General features: G+C 37.0%; 1 protein-coding gene across 1 annotated transcript in view; it reads right to left on the bottom strand.

Moving 5' to 3' along the window:
* The window catches only part of ADGRG6 (adhesion G protein-coupled receptor G6), a 106,616-nt gene that overhangs the window by 9,326 nt on the left and 75,627 nt on the right, over positions 1-21,663 (bottom strand). The window contains exons 11-21 of the mRNA XM_009281453.1: positions 21,219-21,280; positions 19,511-19,718; positions 18,867-19,032; positions 15,447-15,587; positions 12,062-12,178; positions 10,970-11,015; positions 9,066-9,172; positions 6,141-6,268; positions 4,511-4,779; positions 2,822-2,936; positions 1,450-1,733 (exon numbers count right to left, since the gene is read on the bottom strand). Coding sequence (XP_009279728.1) covers positions 1,450-1,733; positions 2,822-2,936; positions 4,511-4,779; positions 6,141-6,268; positions 9,066-9,172; positions 10,970-11,015; positions 12,062-12,178; positions 15,447-15,587; positions 18,867-19,032; positions 19,511-19,718; positions 21,219-21,280 — 1,643 coding nt within the window. The remainder of the gene's footprint in view (positions 1-1,449; positions 1,734-2,821; positions 2,937-4,510; positions 4,780-6,140; positions 6,269-9,065; positions 9,173-10,969; positions 11,016-12,061; positions 12,179-15,446; positions 15,588-18,866; positions 19,033-19,510; positions 19,719-21,218; positions 21,281-21,663) is intronic.

Here is a 21,663-nt window from a genome sequence, read left to right on the forward strand (position 1 = left end):
TTTCAGTTTCATCTTCTGACTTAACTGCCTTCCAAATATCCATTTTCCATTGAACAGTGCTATTACCCCAGAGAGACTTAAGCAGTAGTGGTCAACCTTATGTGCACTCTGCACATACAAGCTTAATTGATTGCACTGGAAATTCTGGTTACAGACAACTTGTTGAATTTGATCCTTGGCATGCTTTTCAGAGTTTTAATTTTTTTTCATGTTCTTCCCATGCTTCTAATCTCTCTAGGCCCTTCTGAATTTCTAACTCGGACACATTGCAGCAAATACTTTATTATGCTGCTAGGGGAGTATCAGAATCTGTCCTCTGGAAAAAAAGTCTTTAGTAAGAACACCACATCCAAACAATTTTTGCCATTTTGCCTAGCATTTTAGGTTGAAACTGAACCAAACCAAACCCCACAACATTATTCTTTTTCCACGAAAGCTCAATAAATCTTTTAGCGCAGTAAATATGTCTCAACTGTAACAGATAAAATCCACACAGCATAACATTAAGTACTTTTTCCATAAAGGGAAGATATTTTGCTGACCCTGGGAAAATTTATATTTTATCTCAATATTTGTGTGGCATAACACACACTCCTCCACTGGCATTCTTTGATTTGTTTTTTGTTATGTTTTTTTTCAGGTAAATTTATTTTTTATCTCAATATGTGTGTGGTGTAACACATGCCTCTCCAATGACCTTCTTGGGTTTTTCTTTTTGTTATGTTTTTAGTTGTTCTTTATTAGCGGGTAGGGCAAGTGGAGATGGAGACTCTTGCGTCATTTGGTACGTACGCAAATTTCAGCTCTGAGCTGAAATTCTTTTAAATGTCAGTTATATACTTCTGTAATTTATAACCATTTGATTACAATTTATAGCATTTTTAGAAGGATGAACTAAGTTGGAAAAGTAAAATATTCAAAACTTCAGTAAAGGAAACAAAAATAAGCTGACTACAACAGTCGCTGGATTTTCCTTAAAGAACCAAAGAATATCCTGTATCTCTGTGCTACCTCTCTCCACTGAAACAGGACTGAATTTTGTTTTATGACCTTCTCATGCCTTAATAAAATAGTTATGCGCTTTACAGACTCCCTACAGGAATAAATTAAGGAAAGAGGCTTCCTATATTTGTTATAATCAGTGAAAAGAAATGTTGAAGGTCATACAGCATCTACCTCAACAGAGATCACTGCAGACTGTTATTTAGGAATAGTACTATTTATAATAAAGTGCATTTTATTGAAAAGACCTTGAAACTAATTAATTTAACTAAGATATTCAACCCATGTGTAGTTGGTATCATTATTCCACATAAGGGGAAGCTAATAATTTTTATTAAAGATCCAGAGAGCTTGGATGTGAGTTATCTAGTCAAATAACTGGACATAAGTATGTCCCAGAACAGCAATAGCTCAAATATTTGTTCACAGAACAGAAATTCAGCTTACCTTGCAATGAATTGAAAATGGAGAAGAGGTACAGGAAAGGAAGAGTTAAGGGACCCCAGGCAAAAAAGGCAAAGCCCCACGTCATGCCCAGGAGGAAGGTCAGGCTGACCACGCTACGGAGGTTCCTCAGGATCTCTTCCTTCAGGCTCCGATTAGTTCTTTTCCCATTCCTCCCACAGATCTGCACCATCACCACAATAAACATGGCAATGTTCATCAGAAACATGATTCCAAAGTAGCCGGCACAAGTCACATAAAAAACAACTTCATTCTTGATCCAGCAGCTGCAAAAAAATACAAAAATATGATTATTTTTATATAAAGCAAACTACTCTTCAATTATTTATATGACTACAAGGAAAATCAGTCTATGTCTGATTCCACTGATGCAGAGCTATACTTTCAAATGAAACCTTTGTCCATTTTCTGCTTGTAAATAGGATGAAGCGCAGTGGCATCTTAAGTGTGACTTTGGCACATAGTAGTATCATGTCAGAAATCTGAGGGTTGTACCACGTTTTAGTTAAAACTATTTAAAAAGGAAATCTGACCTCAGATACAAGCTGTGGGAACTGCAATCCCATCATGGAAAGTTTAGACTCAGTATGAGTAGCTCCACCACTTTCATCTGTGTGAAGCATAGGACGCTTTAGTAACAGAATGGGCAAACTTGGATCTTCAGTGCCAAAATCAAGTTTCTGCCACTTGAGCTAAAGGAGAACTCAGACAGCTCTGGAGAAGAAGCAGGATGGGTAGTCCTTTGAGGTAGCCATTTGACAGTCAGCCATGTGAGAAATCTAGCTTATTCCTTTAGCAGCAAATGGCCGGAATGCTTAACATGATACTTTAATAAAAATACAGAATGATATTTTTATTTATTATGTTGAAGCTTTGCCAGGCAAGGAACAGAAAATGAAGTAACAAACAGTCACATAAAAATTTTGGCATTTGGAGATTATTATCTGGACATCAAGAGAAGAACATAGAAAGCTAATGAACTACATTGACAAAAGGCTGTTTTATTTACAAAGGAGACTATTTTTATATTACTTCTTTCTCTGTTCTTACCTAGAAGATATAGCTTTCATTTAAGATAAACTAAAACAGGTATTTTTATTTTATTGTCATGACAAAACTTATGAATTATTCTTTTACCAGAGGAGTGTTTGTACCTGGCATTGGGTAATGCAGATTTCCCTCCAATTTTTCTTATAGCCTTCTTCACACTGCAGATTCAAATAATTTAGAAGACAATTTTGCCCACTTTGCTTGTTTAATGCACTTCTGACTTTTCCAAAGCAATCTGACCAGTGCTAATTTTTTTTTGCAGACTGTAAATGCTAAATTGTAAGAGATTAAAAGAAATACTCACAAGTCATCTCCTCCTTGCCCATTAGCATCTTTGCCGTATAACTCTTTGCCATAAACATGACTTGCATTTGTATTAGCACTTGCTAAAACAATTGCTATCACCAGAGCTGGCAAACCTGTAACATGAGAAAACTTGTAGTTTGCTTTCAAATCTCTTAAACCTTCAAAATCACCAGGCAAAGCTGAATTATTGATATCTCCATCCCTACTGCTTTAGTAGAGTATCCTGAGGTAGTTCTATGTCAGAAAACTGCACAGAGAAGTAGAAGGAAACAATTTTTCTAACAGTACAAATGTATAAAACTTTCCAAGTACTTAATGGGCATTAATGAATAAGCCTCATAATGTTCTGTAAGGTAGAAAATGTTATTTTAGTATTTGATATGGAAACTAAAGTAGAATAATCTTCCTTAATTACTCAAAGTTAAATTTGCCATTGCACACAGGCTCTCAGAATAAAGTCAGAAGAAGATTAATAAACTATTACAAAAATGAGATCTAATGGATGGATGGTATTGGGATTTTTTTTGAGGGATTTTTTTCAGAGATGTTAATGTCACTTGATTAGGCTGGGGAACTGGGGAACTTGAACTTGAACGTGTAATTTCTCCACTGCTTCTCTCAGCTGTTAATGTCTTCTTTTTTTCTATAGCATTATATATCCTTTACTTAAATGTGTCCAACAAAATAAAGTAAACTATATATTTTTAATAATAAGGTAAAGGGAATATTTTGGGAAAATAACAGACAACTACGCGGAAGAGAACTCTGTGCAGAGAGGTACAGCTCACATGAAAGAAACGTATGTTTCCTGACATGCCTTATTCACGTGTCTTATCCTTGCTATGACAAAACAGATTCAAAGGGGAAGAGGTTAATTTGCTTTTCCGACCACTCAGTCCTTGTCCTCTGCTGAGGCTGCCAAAGAGGATGCTAGTTGCCAATGGAAAGACATCAATTATCAGCTGGACTGAGGTCAGTGCTCTAGCCATGAGGTTAATGGTTTTGTATTGTGTTGTATTATTTCAAACACAGTATGTGCATTCAGGCAGAAGGCACAGATTCCTGATATAGAAAAAGATGAAGAATAAAAGCCTTGCGGCCTGAGCCTTGCAGTTATTTTTCAGTATTACATTTTCCATTTCAGTCCTGCAGTGTACACTGCTTAGGGCAGGCAGGATCTCTCTGTGGTTTAAACACTGTGCTGAAGCTCAGGAAATTTTGATTGTTTCTGATTCCGCCATAGGCTTTGTATTTGTTGGCAAGAAACTTTAAGCTGGATTGAAAGCTTTTTGAAAGTCAATGCAAAGATCCCCATAGGTTCTGTAGTAACTGCAAGAGTTTCTGAATTCAATGTGTGCCATGGTTCTCCACCTCTGATACGACGCTAACATTTCCCCTCTGCCATTCTGGCCTCTCTGGGAAGTAAGACCAGTTTATCTGGTCTCTCCGCTCCTCCTCGGGCTGTGGGCTGCTCTGGGCGGAGGGTGCCAGTTCTGGTGTTATTGCACGGAATTATAGAGAGGAACTCGGCGACAGAGAGGGCTGGCTGCACGCCAGCACTGCCACGGGGCGGGGGGAAGGAAACGCCACGCTGATTTTGATTCTGCTCTGCATTTGTGATAGAGAGCTTTTATATAGCATCATTTCAAAATACATGCTAAGTAAATACTGCATCTACTGAACTCACCCCAGCCAATGATGCAAAACTTCAGTATGTATCGCCGTATATAGGTGTTGAACACTTTCACTAGAGCAATGTACATATGAACGGCTTCTAGTCCCATCCATGTAAAAGTGGCCAGAAGAAAAAAGTGCAAAAGTGCAGCTACAGCTATGCAGAGGCCATCTATGTCAAACGATGCAATCCAGCCATCAAGCAAGAAGATCAGGTTAAGAAAGAGCAGGGCTGTGCTCAAATTCATCAGGATTTTGGATGGATAATCTCTTCGCAGCTTCCTAATGAGAGAAATACAGGTGCATATGATTAATTGGCTTCAACCACCCAAGCCACTTACAGCAGCCGGGTTTACCAGTTTACAAAGTAAATAAAAGCACAGGAATCTCTTAGCCATAAGCTTTTGTGGCAATAAGGCATAGTGATGCGTACTTCTGTGTGGTATCACTGAAGGCTTCTGTTGTATGTCGTGGGGGAAAGCCAGCACTTCTTTGGGCCCTCAATGAGCTAATTAACTGTCACAATATTTTAGCAACTGATTTATTATTAAAAACCTTTCAAATTAAATACAATACAATGTGGTTTGTACTTTAAATGAAAATTGAAGAAAATGAAAACTTTCAAAACACAGGTGGCCAGAAGCTCATCTCTGATAATTTTATATGTTAATCTTTGCTTAATTTTTGGAATATATTGTCCAGTGCTTGCTGTTGTTTTCAGTTTTTTTTTTTTTGGGGGGGGATGGTGGTGTTTTTTGGGGGGGCGGATGTTGTTGGTTTTTTTAATAGGGTCTTAGGAAGACTGAAAATCAAGTCAATTTTCTTTTTTAAGTGATACACATTGAAATGTATGAACCGAGGGGCAAGCCAACAACTTCTGCAATCTTGGACCAGAACATTATACCATAGGTAATGCAATAGGAATGCAATCATTAAGAGATAATTTAGAACTCGAAAACCCCCTTTGCCCTGCCTGCCCCCCCCCAGCAAACTATCCTTCTTTAGCAGCTACTCTGTCCTGTCCTGTTACAGGCAGAATGGTTCCTTTGTGTCGATATGACTTCATTTTCTCTTTTCACTGTTCACAGAACTGTATCACTTCAAAACTTTTGCATTCCCTTGAGTCACTTTCACATTTCAGTAGGATTGCTGTTGAATTTGTTGTAACACTCCATGATTTATCTTCATTTTATTTCTCTTCCCACTTCTTTCTGAAGGGCTCTAGAATGTAATTCTTCTAATTGGAAATTTCTCTTTTTATTCTTAGGACTTGTTATGCTCACACAGGCAAGTTTTTCTTTGTTGTTACAAAAAGCCTGGTTGTGGATTTTAAAATAATACATACCTGTTCAGAATCTAGAGGACACTGTACTCCCAAAAGAGAAAATTTTGAGACACATTAGCCTTGTTGCCCAGCCTGAGCAGCACAACGCATTGGAAACAGGAGGAAAGAGTCTGAACTTAAGGTGCCCTTGAAAAAAATTTCCACTTCCAACTTTGTGACCATGATTTTGCAGAGGTTTTTTTTTAAACATAAATTTCCCTTCCTAGGCAAATAAACCACACCAACCATAAAACTAATTTATTTTATTCATCACATACAGATACTTCCTTTTGATGTTTTCAACAGAACTAATACTTACTCAAATGCAATATATGTCAGAAGAGTTGCAGCTGAAAATATAGCAGATATCCCACAGCCTATGTAAGTGATAAACGTGAGGACCTTGGTATTCTGTGGGTCTATTTGTGTAACGGTTCTCTGAAGGTCCTACATGAGAGAGCAGGAAGAGGCATCAGTTATAGCAAACACCTTTTCCATGAGCACAACACTCACTCTTGGTAATCAGTCAAGTAAAACTCAAAAGCACTTTGGCAATACCACTATAACCCTGACATTAGGGTTCATGTTTACTGAGTATACTTAGTCTACAGTTGTTACACCTCTCACTTCCTTCCCACAGTTCTTGAAAACATTGTGCTTTAAGTACTATAACTGCTGGGATCAGCAGATAGACAGAGCCTGATACTGATCCTTATAATTCAGTACCAGGAATTCAAATGTCCTTCTCTGAAAAAATCTCCACTTATCAAACTTTTTAGTTCCGTCACTTATAGACAACTCTCTTTAAGAAGATGTAAGACTTAAGAAAATGTAATTTAAAAGTATTCATACTGAAATATGCACCATTCTGGGGAGTTTCTGACATCACTACTTGTTATTCAAAGTTCGTAAGAGTCAACGTAGCTAATCATCTATGGGTGAAACCAAGGGCAAGATACTGCTTTTTGGTTTTATGGTCTGTTTTGACATGCAAACTATAGTTATAAATAGAATTGGTCAGGAAAATAGTGACAAAGACAACATTTCAAAAAAACCTGGAAATGAAGCAGGAACATTCTGAGGATTTTTTTTCCAGTTTTCTGTCCAACTGTAATTGCCACATAGTACCGTCTGAGAATAAATGCCAGTGTTATTTCCTTTTTTAAGGACAAGAAAAAAATAAGAATGTTTGGATCTATATCACTGTGGAGTAAATGTGTGCAAATACTAACATATAATGGTGTCCATTCTATAGTCAGTGTAACTGTTGTCCCTAGCAAAACTGTCTAGCAAAAGAAACCAACAAAACGCTACAAAACTTGCCATTCTTCATAGGAAAAGGAAGGAGCTGTATGCAGTTTTTTACACCCTGTCCCAAACTTATATGACAGTTTGTACATATAAGGAGAGTGATATTTGAAAATAATTTAATAGCTAAATTAAAGTCAGAAAAGATTATTCAAATGGAAAAGCAATTAAAAGGGTCAAAACTGTGTAAAAATCTATTGGAACACAGCCCAAATTCAAAGAACTTGTGCCTTATTTCCTACTACCACAAAAGCGTTTGGGGAAGAGAAGGGACTCATTGAATGTATCCTAAAGAAAGCCCTTTTTTTCTCCCTTTGAGGATGAAAAGTGAAACAAGACCACAATTTAGCTTGCAAAAAGACAGAAAGCTTGTGGCTTTTTCATATCTACATCTGAGCATGACGTGAAGAGAGCAGCCTTATTAAGAAGGCTCTGGAAGGCCAAAGCTGAAAAAGTCAGTGCATGCGGCTCCCTTGTGCGGTTAAGTCCTATGTGTCACTGCAACAAGTTAAATCAAAAACCAAATACTTGCACAGCATTGCTGTGATCAGGAGCAAACATCTTTTCTTCAGGTATGTTTTAGAGGCTGAAGAATGTTAATTTCAGATGGAAAGAAACGTTTCAGCCCATTACTGAGCATAAAAAAATCACCAAATGTTAAGAAACGATAGCAGTATTCTTTTTCATGTTGGGATTTTTTTCTCTTGAAAACACTTCACACATGCAAATTGCTGGAGGCACCTGAATGCTGGAGGAATTACGCTACTGAGGCTGAAGTGCTCTATATGGTTCCCTCTTTCATCTCCCTGATAGGCTGTGCTCTACCTATCCCAGCGACCCAGACTGGAGACTTTGCTGAAGGCTCTGACAGAGTACGAGTTACACGTTTTGTACCAGCCCTCAGTGGGCAGACTTCTTCCAAGAGAAGGCCTGACTGCAAGGCATCCCCAAAGCTGATTAAAGCCATTTATAAGAAAACAGCAAACATGGGTTTACACATTTCACGAAAGAAGGTATTGCTTTGTACTTTTTAACATTAGATAAATATAAATCTTGTCAGATTTGCAACCTAAATTTGCAAGGGGCAATTTAGCCCCTTGAATCTCAGGATGAAAGGGAATTGTAGCGCTCCTTTGACTTTTCATCCTCATTAACAGTTTTACTGACTGTAGGACATTTTTCTTTCCCTGACTATTTTCCCTGACAATATGAGTCTCTCTTTTTTTGTTCTGAAAACAGCACCTCAACTTTTTCTCCTACTTTTTTTTTCTGCAAACAACTTCCCACTTCCCTGATCTTGAAATTTCAAATCTACCTAGTCTTGTTTCTCATTCACTTCCCTCTTGTTACACCCTCCTGTCTTAGCTGCAGGTAATTTTTGTCAGATTATATTGTTAAGGGAAATGACAGGGACCCCCTGCACCTTAAGACGCATTAAGATCAATTTTTTCTGTTTCGCTAGAGGAATTGTTAATAATAGGAGTTGGTTTTACAGTCCCTGACTTTCTTTTTCACCCAGCCATGCCCAGCTTTGAAGCTGGATGTTTTAATACGCTATTTGTATTTTGCTATCACTCAGAAGTCTCAACCCCAGGTCTTTTGTGGCACAGTATTTTCAAAATTTAGCATACTCTTATGGGCACATTTTACTTTTTATTTTATAATATTTAGCCACTTGTAAAGAACATAATAATAATTATAATATACTTTCATTACTAACTTTATTCATTACCTCGCTCCTGAATTCTTATCACTAGCTATTTTGTTATGAAAAGATAACTTTATGACAATAAGGGGGAAAATGATGTATTATTATTAGAAATCGTGTGCATAAGGAATGACCCAAGTAACAAAAATGAGAGTTGTCTTGACCCAAGTCAAAAACTGCATTGCAGTTCCTCGGAAAGATAACTTGGTGAACGGTGAGTTTGCCTACCATTAGGACCCCAAAGTGCGTGAGGTGGTTGCATAAGCAGACCGTCTCGTTTTCATTGGACTCTGCATCCACTTGGCAGCCCGCAGGGTTCCAGCCACCATTGCCACCTGTGGAAATGAAACAGGAGAAACCGTACTTTCCAACAAACTCATGTCACCCTCTCTTTTAACAGATTTCTCACTTCAGCTTGTGCAAATGCGGAAGTGCTTTCTCAAATTGAATGAGTGAACATTAAAAACAATCAGGAAAGAAGCAAGTGTCAGATTTCCTAGTTTCTGCAGAGAATCACGCCAGATGAGTGTCCCAGTAATGGACTGCTGAGCAGAAGCAATATATGGAGGTCTATAATAAAGGTAGGGAGCTTTTTGGTTAATGGGGTAGGAATAAGACCTGCTATGTGGATCACTCATTAAGACACACCTTAGTTTTACCCAACAATAAGATGGTTTTAGAACTCCTTTTTACCCCACTGATGTGATGTCTGCACCTTCTTCCCTCCTACTCATGTATCCCCAGGCACATGAAAGCATTTATGGCCCAGGAGCAGAGGGCCTCGCCCTTCTTCTCTGCAGCATGTAATGCAGAAGGTCAGAGCGGATAATCCCAATTATCATTTGTGGCCTTAAGAAAAAACATAAGTAAACTATCCCCTACCCACCCCACCTGAAAAGGCCATTCTGAAAAATAAGTAGAAAGATTTTATTTTTAAAAAATAAATGTTAAAAAGTAAAATTTGTATTTCTGATTACTTCTCCTTTCATTTTTTCCTGCTGAAATATGAACTAATTTTGTGAAATAGCTCATATTCTCTGAACTTTTAAAGACATTTTTGCACAACTCCAGACAAAATCCAGCAAATTAGCCGACTGGCCCTATAACTTTACCCCAAATTCAAGACAGAACCTCTCAAAAGACTGTGAAGGTGTTCCAAAACCACTTAAAACTCTCCCCTACTCGAGCAGCTACTGATAATAGTTTTGTCCCTGCGTGTTTCTCCTTTGATGTGCTTCTTAAGTTTAGCTTCCTCCTAGGTTCTTTTTTTTTTTGCTCTTTTTTATCCTTCTGCATTCTTCTCAGTTCTTCTGTCTGAATTTCCTGCTTTCAGCTACAACTTTAGATTGTAAATTTTATTTCTTGCAAGACTCTCTGTACTAAACCCCTCCACCTCAAATCCTACTGCTAAGGACAGTTACTTCTTTGCTCTATCTCTGTTTCATGGCAAGGAGAAGTAACATCTCAGCAGTGATCTCTAAAATAGAAGGATCTGGAAAGTCATCCCAGAGAATGGCTTTGTCTGTGCAAAGGATGAAGATCTTGAGTTTAACATCACACACGGGTTAGGCAGTAGCAATGAAGAATGAGCTAAAATGATGCCTTGTTAATGTGTGTCTCCATATGGGACCTCATCGTGCATACTGTCATCTATTTACAAGGTGCATTTTGAGTCTCTGTCTAAATGAAGTTTGTGTAATGTAGTTCCTAACCTTCCACGGAAGAAAAAACAGCTTAAGATTTGTAACAGGCACAATTTCACAATTAAATAACCCAACATTTTTTAAATAGCCAGTTAAAAGTATGCTAAGAACCATTCATGTGTCTGATTAGAATTACTATTTAATTTGCACATGCAGACAGATCAATGAAAAACTGCTACCAGATATAGAAAAGTAGAGAAACTTTCTTTACAAATTTAAAATGTTAACCAAATTTACATACAAAACTTTTAGTAAGAATATTTAACATCTGCTGTTACAAGTGACCTTACTAACTAGAAATGATACAGTCTAAAGTTTTCACCTAATTCTGCAAGGACTGATTCAAAAAGAGCCAAGACTGTGACTGATTTTAAAACTTAGACACCTTTATTCCCCTCATAAAAGAAATGACAGTATTTTTAAACTTACCATTTTTATTCATATCCCAGAAGACACAGGTAGGCTTAGGATCTTCCTAAGAATACATTAAAAGTAGACCTTTTGTACCTCTTCAGACATGTATCTCATCAACATACACATTTACAACAGATGTTTTACTACATATCTTTTCACTCAATAAGCAGAAGAATAAATATTCGGATTGTTGAAATTTTGTCTAGTGTCAAATTAGTACTTACTCTGCTAGAAAGACAGATCTGCCCAGATTATAAAATCTAGAGCACTGTTCCTCTGCACTGTTCCTTTTCCACATCCTCAGAATAATGTTTTATTGTCTCACTAAAGTTATCCATGAGTATGATGTCTTTACAGAGTCTAAAGTGGAGGTTGTTTTCTTTGACTTTAAAATAATCATTATAATGAAATGTAAGGTAAAGTTGATTGACTTTGAAAATTATGAACCAGGTTCTCATTACATAAACAATTTACTTAGGTATTGCATTTTAGTATCTTCTTTCTTAACTTCTCTAGTGCTATTATCTCTTTTCGAGTAGCTACTGACATGTCTGAGATCAGAGTCAAGCTCACGTTTTTTAACTGAAACAGAATGTGCTAAAAGGTTGCATTTGGTCTGTATTTCCCTAAATGAATTGTAGTCATCTTTTAACAACATGGTTCTGCCTATTCTTCCTTTGCTGAAAACCATATAACAACAAAGTAACATGGGGAACTATTAACAAAGCAATTCCCATTTGATCAAAGACTTTCTAAAATCATTCTAAAGTTCCAGTGTAATAAATCGTGTCCCTGGTCACTGGTCACGAACATGGTCATGAACAGAGGTTTTGCCTACAGTTATTGGCACAGAAATTGCCTCTGAGTGGCAGGATCAATAGTCTTTCAGATAAATGTTAGATCATGAACGGAGTAGGAATGTGTGAGGATGGGAGAGGTTATTTGGTTTTACTTTTTGCTTACTTGCTTTTGTTCTAGAGTTTTTATTTCCTTTTGAGTTTATGTTCTTACTCAAAATCCATCCAAATCAATCAGGCTATATGCTCAGCCTTTATTATTATATATAATCTACATTCCTGTTCCTCTGAATAATCAGTCCTGTCTTACCTGAATTTTGGTGTGCTTAATTGAAACCTTCACATAATCCTGAAGATCCTGAATAGTTATGTTTCCAATACTGCATGCCACCACAAAACTGGTCAAATTGGCAGGATTTTCTGCATCCTTTGAAAGATTCAGAAAAATATAATAAATGCTTACACAGCACATAACATAAAAGCCAGAGTACACAGTTTCATTTTTGCAGCGTGCCAGAATAAACAAGTTGTCAGCATTTCTACACTTTTGATCACGCAATATAAGAACATTATGTTTATAAAATCAAATTATGGGTTTGCCTCATGGAAGTTTCCCTGTTTTCCTTATAGACATAAACATATATAGGCACAATTATAGAGAGAGGTTAGAAGGCATAAATTTCCCTTTTAATCATTATGTGTGATGCCAACAAAATTGTAACTCAAACAATGTAGCAGATAACAACCCATGATACGATTAGCTCATTTCCCTAAACACGAATGAACTAGCTTACTTATTGTCGACACTATCCTTTTTAGTAGATGCAAAGTTTTTGAGAATAACCTGTTTTCTGTGTATAGTTGCTAAATCATCCTCCATCTTACAATGAATGACTAAGAAGTAGTAAACAAATTCAAAGCAATGTTACATACTGTAGGAGATAATATTTTCTGCAAGGTCTTATTTGATGGGGATTTAAATAGAAAACTGATGTTATCACTGAGCAATGCCATTTCTAACCTGCAGTCAAAAAGTACCAGGTTGAGAATTTTCCAAAAGAGAAATTTTCCTTGGAAACTGATGATTTATTAAAATGGAAGTGCTTTGGAAATACTACTTTCTTTTGATGAGCTTCCATTGAAACCTGCATAGTTACACGCCTGGTTGGCCTTATGGGAAGCTTATGGGGAGCTTGGTCACTGCCTGCAGCAGATCTTAGGTCAAATGTATTGCCACTCACTTTCCCTCCAAAAGTCTGGGCTGCCAAACTCCTGAACTGCCCTGATTCCTTCAGTCTAGGGGTTTTGTTAGCCTGATAAGATAGAATCATAGAATCATAGAATCATTAAGGTTGGAAAAGACCTCTAAAATCATAGAGTCCAACCATCAACCCCACACCACCATGCCCACTAAACCATGTCCCTAAGTGCCGCATCTACACGTCTTTTAAATAATTCCAGGGAGGGGGACTCCACCACTTCCCTGGGCAGCCTGGTCCAAAGTTTAACCACTCTTTCAGTAAAGAAATTTTTCCTCACGTCCAATCTAAACCTCCCCTGGCGCAACTTGAGGCCATTTCCTCTCGTCCTATCGCTTGTTACTTGGGAGAAGAGACCGACACCCACCTCGCTACAACCTCCTTTCAGGTAGTTGTAGAGAGCGATGAGGTCTCCCCTCAGCCTCCTTTTCTCCAGGCTAAACAACCCCAGTTCCCTCAGCTGCTCCTCATAAGACTTGTGCTCCAGACCCCTCACCAGCCTCGTTGCCCTTCTCTGGACACGCTCCAGCACCTCAACGTCCTTCTTGTAGTGAGGGGCCCAAAACTGAACACAGTATTTGAGGTGCGGCCTCACCAGGGCCGAGTACAGGGGCACGATCACTTCCCTACTCCTGCTGGCCACACTATTTCTGATACAGGCCAGGAAATGTCAGGTATCAGCTCGGCACTGGGCTTATGAGATCCCACCACTCATGAGAGACAGAATAGCTTCAGCTATTAAGTGCACATTATCCTGAGAAGAGTATTTAGTTTCTTAAGAACCATATCCAAGAGTTTTCAAACACAGTATTTCAGATTATACTGGAGCTTTGTGACATAATTTCCTAAAAACTTAAAAATTGTGGAGGAATGAAAATGCATTTTTCTAGACAGTTCTTGAGCATTCAAACAAGAGAAAACCTCTTGGCTACCACCTAAATTTCAACACCTGACAAAGTCTATGAAAGCCTTTGGACAGACTGCTATGGGTTTCAGTGGATTCTGTCTCTAGCAGATAACAAAAACTAGAAATAAATATCAGATGGTCTCTTTAGGTAAGGCAATTTCATATATTCTTACTTGTCCTTAGAAAGGAATAGAAATAATGTGTGCATTAAAGTAAAATACAGATAACTGCTTATGACTGTTGAACATGTCACCCGTGAATAGTTTGAAAAACACAAAAAAGAATGGAAGGAATTTTAGTTGCTAATATAGATGCAAAATTTCCTGGTTTTTGCCTTTCAATGTCTTATTAAGTATCCCTTAGAAACACGTGCTAGCACCATTAAAGGACACATTCTGACTTTATATGATTTTATGCCATCATCTGCATTCTTCTGGTTTCTTTATCAAATATATCCGTCCTGTTTTTCTCAAAAGCGGGCTTAAAATGAATACCATTTTAAATAGTTAAAGATACTTCGGGGTGTATTTCAGAAAGCAACTGAGGGTCATGGGTATTTTCTTGCCTAGATTATCTGAAGAATCTGGATACACTGCCAATAAAAACGATAATATAGGGACAATACAATACTACAGAGTTCTGCGGATGCACAAGAGCCAAAGGTCACTTGAAATACTAATGGGAAAACAAACTCAAGTCTTCTGAGGCTCAGTCTACAGTTCACTATGAAACAATGTTTCCTTCTTAATTAACTCATTTTTTTTCAAAATAGGTATGTTTTTGGTTGTTTTTTCCAAGCTGTGCACTCTTCCTAATTTTTTTGGCATCTACTGTGCAGGAACTATTTATAATTACCATGTGATGGGACCCAAAGGAGAAAAAATCAAATTGACCTGAGTCCCTTTAGTTTTCAGGTACAAGTATTGTTATCCTTATTCCATGTTAAAATAGGGTGTGCTTATGAGAACACATATATGAAAAGAAGAATAGTGTGTATAGAAAAAAAGTTCTCTGGCTGATGACCATAAGCCCAGAGTTTCCAACTGAATATAAGTGGTCAGCTGGATATGAGTACCAACTAACTCTTTTAAGGAAAAGAGAAAGAAAGAGTACTTGGCACTGTTATAGGCCAAATTCCCTTCTGATAGAAAAGAACCTGGCTCCACTGAACATCAAGGACCTATATTAACGCTTTTTAACAGAAGTTATGCCCTTTAAGAGGCCTTGCTACTTTACTCTGATTATAAGCAGCTGGGATCCAGTTTTCCACAGAAAAGTTCCCTGAGAAAAAGTTCATCATCTCACATGTGACAGGAATTTGCAGTCAAATCACTGACTTTAATTCAGCTTGGGCACTTTGGCTATTTTGTCACTCTCAACATAACACTGTCTCTAGTGCCTACATCTGCTATCACCTTCTCATTCCTACAACTCATGAGATGCTGTGAAATGATTACACTACAGAAAACTTTTAGCAGCTGCCTTTGACTCACCCAAACTGAAATGACATAAACCACATTAAAGTTTACCTGAAAAAGACCATTTTTATTGAAGAAAGTAAATTGAGCCCTGGATATAACTTCAAACTCATCTTGACTTAAATTCTTCAGTAAACTTGGCGGCAGAACAACAGAAGCAAAGGCATTTGTCTGATCCTTGTCAAAATCTATCTGTTAAATAAACAGAAGAACATGTTCAAACAAAACCCAAACCATCCATTGTCCAATCCAACCGGGTTCACACCCTTACACAAAGATATCTAAACATGGGACTAGAAACAATCAACACTAATATGACCTGTACCTATGTAAGAGTTGATGCAACAAATAAATAAAAAAAAGGCTTAGGAGGTTTTCCCACCCTTCCAGCATGAGATCAGCCTTCTGTTACAGGAAGGTATTAGACAAAACAAACAAACAAACAAACAAACTCACTCCTCCACTGCTATAACGATGATTTGGAAATAATGAGATGGCAATAATGGCAGTCATCATGATTTTCAGTAACCATCAAGATACTTTTCCTCATACCAATGTTGAGAACTGAAAAATATGCTCTGAATCCTTCTTTCTTGAGTTGTATTATTTGGCTTGATCTGCACATCTGAATTAATTCTCTTATGAGTTTTTCTAGTTTCTCTGTTACAGAAGGGTGTTTTAGAAATGATCAGTGTCACCTCTCTATATTTATCGTGCTATGTAGCACAAAAAAGACACTTTCTGCCATCAATATAAGCTTAATCTATACTGGCAACGTGTCAGACAGCTGAAAGCCCTCTATGGCACAGTGGTGTAACAAGTGAGCAGGAAATAAATGAGGATGCAAACTTGTATTTCATTAGCTACCAGGCAGCAATTCTATGACTGCATGCTTTCCCACCAGGGCATACTCAAGGTGTGCCACCCTACCCATCAAGGGAAGGGGAGCAAGCCATCTCACAGTGGCTCTATAGTGAAAGAATTCAAGAATTTTACTGTGAGATAAGGAAACTCACACTCCTGACTTCTCCAGAGGCAACTTGGTCATGTATTTATGCCTCTCATGATCAGTCGTATGATCCTAAAAGCACTATTAGCTAATAGAAAGTTAAAAGCCATAGGCTACTGATAGATTTATTTAACTTCCAAATTTTCACTGATTTACTGTGAATAACAGGCACCTTTGGAAATTAATAAGAAGTGGTTCATAGATATGAACCTGACAGGGCTAAATGTAGTTGAATAAAAGGTTTTCAAAGGATAATTCTGCCACGTTAAACAGAAAGTGTGTGTGTGATAAAGATGTCCCATTAGGTATTGTCTGCAAACAGAGTGGAAAAGGCTTCTATAAAGAAGTATGGATATATTACAGGAACAATTTAATAATATGAATCACCAAAAGCTAACTTAGTCAAAGGTTTGGCAAGAAACATAAAGACACAGGGGACTGAAATAGAATCTTTCCAAATTGCCATGGATACATTTGCTTGATATCTACTTTAAGAAAAAAAATACGAAATAAAATCTGGAAACATTCTGACATACAGCTTGAAGAGCTTAATGCTCCCTGATGAGCCTGGGATGGATCATCACATCACTGGTGAAAAACTTGGACTTCCACAAGGGTATATCCTACCAGCAGGGATAGCAAGTATCTTTCCTGATAGGCATGGAAAATATTAATGGTGACCACAGCCGCTGCAGACTTTTCTGGTAGGAAGGATGCTAAGAATTCTCAATCAGCTGTTGGAAATGTAAAAGTCTGAGAACAAACTCATGTTCCAATAGGAACATTATAAATAATTTGACGGAGTTTGGATTTTATCATTATTTAGACAGTGCTATAATAAATGATTCCAGGGCAAGAAAATTCCTGGATGTCCTCAAGCCACAGATGGTAATTCTTATTATACATGCGAACATCCCAAACCTGACTTCAGAATTTTTCCTTTCCTCTTTCCATAAATACAGAATGAAATCTGGAGGAGAAACGTTCCTTTGATTACAATCAAAGAACAATCAGCTACTGAGCTTCATTAATAAGAGAGCTAAACAAAAGTAGATTCATAATCACCAAAAATGTCTAATAAAATTGATTCAAAGAAATTTTAGCCAAAAAGTCTATGAATATAAAAATGTGAAAACTCAATTACATTAAATCCATTTGTATTGATTTAAACGAGCATTTGAGTTTTGATCCAAAGTCTATATACACAGCATGTAAAAGGCCTACAGCCTATTATATTACTACTACTTTTTATAGCACTGTCTTCATTACTGTTTTTGATTTTTACAGTACATAGTACTTTATAAAATGATCAAACATTTATTATGATTGTTGTTTTGCCAATTTGCAGTGGGAATTAATTTGGTTCCATAAGATGCTTATACTCTAGTGATTAGTCTTTAACCGTTTTCATAATGCCATTTTTGTTTGGATTCAGATTTGGTTCCTCTGGCCCAAACAACAGTAGGTTTTTTAATTTTTCTGTTTAATCTTTTCTGTGTGTTTCTCCAAGTAAGGCTCACTGTATTTGAATGGTTAGACTCCTAGGAAACTAAGATTACATTACTTCTGTCATAGACTTCTTACATAACTGAAAAAAATACATCGTACTACATTTTTAAAAGCATTTAGGTGCCATAAGATGCAGACAGGCACATACTGAAGTTTAAAAATTCTAGGCACCTCATTGCTACTGATTTCAGCAGAACCTTTGGAATATCCCAATAGGTGCTCATGTGCATCTCAAATGCTATTTCATAGCTTTTAGATGTCTGAGCTTTTCTATATGTGAAAAAAGAAGAAAAAATATTTTTGAGGTGATGACAAATATCTTAACTATAACAGCCTGTCTAGATACTGAAGCACTGGAGAGCATTCTGCATTTTGAGTGATCTGTGTTTCTTTTATTTTTCATGTCTAGGCTGGTCAAGCTCCACATGAATGTCTTGAACTGCCTCGGACATCCCAAATGGCACAAACGTATCAACCTGTGTGTGGACAACTGGATCAGCCTTAGATCTCTGTTAGCAGCAGGTGTTTAAACTATACTGGAAGGTTGAAGACCTATTGTATCTGCATAAATCTACATGTAGATATCTAAATTTATGTGTCTTACTCTGAAGCTGAAATGCATCAATGGAGTTGTTAGCTAGTGTACAACAGGTAATACAGCAGACTGTTAAAGATTATTTTCCCTTTTCATTAGTAAAAAAAAAACTAAAAAGGATAAAGTCTGTTCTGGATTTGTAAGCAAATTACTTTTCATCCATATGGAACATGTGAGTTTATCGAGGTTTCCTGTCACTCAAGGAAATACTACATTAATCTGTTTGGATGATTGCAGGAAAAAGGAAATAGAAAGTAGGGGAGAACTAGGAGCTGTAAGTGGTTTTGTAAGAACCATAGTAAACACACTTGGAACAACACACACATTTCACGTTCAAATACAACGGCTTGTTCCATACCTGGAAATCAGATGCATTATTCTGTGGACTGACACTGAAAGAACCGCCTTTGAATGAAGTTGAGTTCATAGCAGACACTCCAAGTGCGAGGTTTCGTGTTGAAATACTCATGGATGGTCCAGTGAACTGGATCTTTAAAGCCAAGGCATCAATAGTTTTTAGAGCTCTAAAAACAGAAATAAAATTATTCTAAAAACTGAATAAAAAAAAAATGCTCTGTATGCTCTCTGCATTTAAGATGATCCTCTTATTATTGACTATGTTTCTATCACCCATCTGTGTATTCACAAGGAGACTATCAGGTTGTAAATTTATGCATCTCTGTTGAAAACAAAAGCTTTTGATTGACAGAAACTATCTGACTACATATCACTAGTCCTGAAATAATTTTCCAACAATACTTAGATCTATGCTGTGTCACGTATCAGGAGACTTCTTCTCCATCCAACTACTTCATCTTTGTCATGCACATTAATTTTAGTACAAGAAGAAATATTTGTATATTTAATTTGGAAAATTCTTTTTGATGGAAATCAGAAAAGTTTGACTTCTGTACTGCAATTATTTGTCTATATATGGAAGGATGAATCCTTCCACCTTGCAGGTTGCTCTCAAAAGCTTGTCTCAAATGCAGAAATACTTACTCTGAAGATGATGCTGCCAATACACTGTCTGAACTTGTTAGAATATTGGAAAAAATTGTCACCACGGTAGAGCCCAGAGATTCATCAATTTCTTCATCATTCACAATTTTTTTGAGCTTCTGCACAACATCATTTACTTTGTCTGAGGTTAGCTGCTGCCCTTCACCGGTGAGATTCAGAAGCTGATTGGCTATATCAGCTGCATTTTCTGTAAGTGTACATGTAAAATGAAGTAAAAAGAGAAAATAATGCATATCAGTCCTGAAGTAATTCAGAAATACAAATTTTTATTCTCATTGTTGAAAGCTAGAGCATGTTCTGTGGTACTTGTAATAAGCATAGGATTTTTTCATTTTATCAAATTTTTAATTTTACGAAAACGTATATAGAACCTGCTGATTATTTTATAACTGTCTTCATTGGCTGTGTCTTTCTTTTCCTTAATTTGATTTGACCTTGTAAATCAGAACTATTATTGAAAGGGCTGATTGAAAGAAAGAAAGGGGAAGTAAGAAATAAAAAGCATATTTTTCCTCTCTTTTTCTCCTTATGCTATCCCTTTTTTTTCACTGGGAAAACCAGTTTCACTCTTGAAGTGAAACAAATGCATCCAAAGTCACTATTACTGACAAAATATTCACTCTTTTAAGCTTTGGGGAGAAAGCCTGACCCCATTGTAAATGTTTCAGTTCCTTCAGAGGATTGTACTCTTACTCGGAGGGTTGGCAAGCGCAACACACAAGCAAATTTCATGAGAAGAATCTTCCTGGTAAGGAAAGTTTGATAGTCTGTCCAATGGCAAAACATTAGTGTAAATCATATGTTAAACTGTAAGCTTGATGCCAGCTGGATAGAAAAATAATGTAAACACTAGCATTTTACAATATCAAAATATTTGAGGTTTATTGGAATTTGCAAATAAGATTTTGAAAGAAGATCAGCCTTCTTTAGTCTGCAACTGGCTGTGGTTTTTTAATGTTGTGTTTTATAATATAGCTTTTGCTACATTTACTGTAGAATGTTAATTTTACATGAAATGCTGTTTTCATATAGCCTGACTGCAAGTACGCAATCAACTAAGTTAGGAACCCAGGCTCCCTAGGACCTCTCTATCAGTGGAGAAAGAAAAAGAGGCTTCCCCAAGAAAGCAATTCAGAACAGGCACTTACTGTAGGTGCTCTGAATTACTTACGACAGTATCATTCTCTTCACTAGCTCTGGCACTAAAAAAAGGGGCCATAAAATTGTTGTCTATTTATTTTATTACTCCTCTAAGGCCAGAATGACATCAAGGGGTATTTTGCAAACGGAGAATAAATCTGAAAATGTCTGATTGTAAGCCCAGTGAAGAGAGTGGGAGTCTTTCCACTGGCACCTACAGATACTGGAAACATTTAAAAATTTGTCTGAACCTGAATATCAAATTGAGGCAAGCTACCACCTGCCTCTATTCTTGCTTAAATTACCTGAAGAGTTTGATTTATTTCATTAATTGGTACGCAGAGCTTTTCATGAGTGGGCTGAATTCAACTTGATGCACTTCCCCAGAGTTCAAATATTTACTTTGCACTGTTTTTTTAGAAAGATTTTAAACGACTTAGCATAAAGCTGGAAGATATTCTTCCTTAATGTAACTTCCTTATAGTAAGCAGTAACCAAGGTCTACAAAACTATTCCTTTAGCCAAAGACCAATATCAATGTACCCACCTGTGCAATTTCTAAGATCAGGCTGGCCCCAGTATGATGTATAATTCTGCAGACCCAAATAGCTAAAGAGGAAAAATGACAAAATTCACATGAAATACAGTAGCAAAATTATGTAAAAGTTTCATAATTCTTTTGTAGGTGTCACAGTGGTCCACTCTTCTCAATTCACAATATTCCTAGCAACATGGCCCCTAGTGAAATGAAATATGTATGCCTGACAGTGGAAATATGTGATCAATTAAGTGACAGTGCTGAAAGAAACCCTAGTTCTTTTGGACAAATTCCCAGCTGATTCCTATACCGATTTGATAAACCGCATCAGTGGAAATTCTGGCCTTGTATTTCAGGAAAGACCCAAATGTTGACACAAACAATAGTGTCATAATAGGCCACTATTATGGCCTAATCAGATGCTATTTCTATAATTTCCCTTTGATATAAACGG

This window comes from Aptenodytes forsteri, unplaced genomic scaffold, assembly GCF_000699145.1.
Source record: "Aptenodytes forsteri isolate BGI_AS27 unplaced genomic scaffold, ASM69914v1 Scaffold82, whole genome shotgun sequence".
In the NCBI taxonomy this organism is placed as follows: domain Eukaryota; kingdom Metazoa; phylum Chordata; class Aves; order Sphenisciformes; family Spheniscidae; genus Aptenodytes; species Aptenodytes forsteri.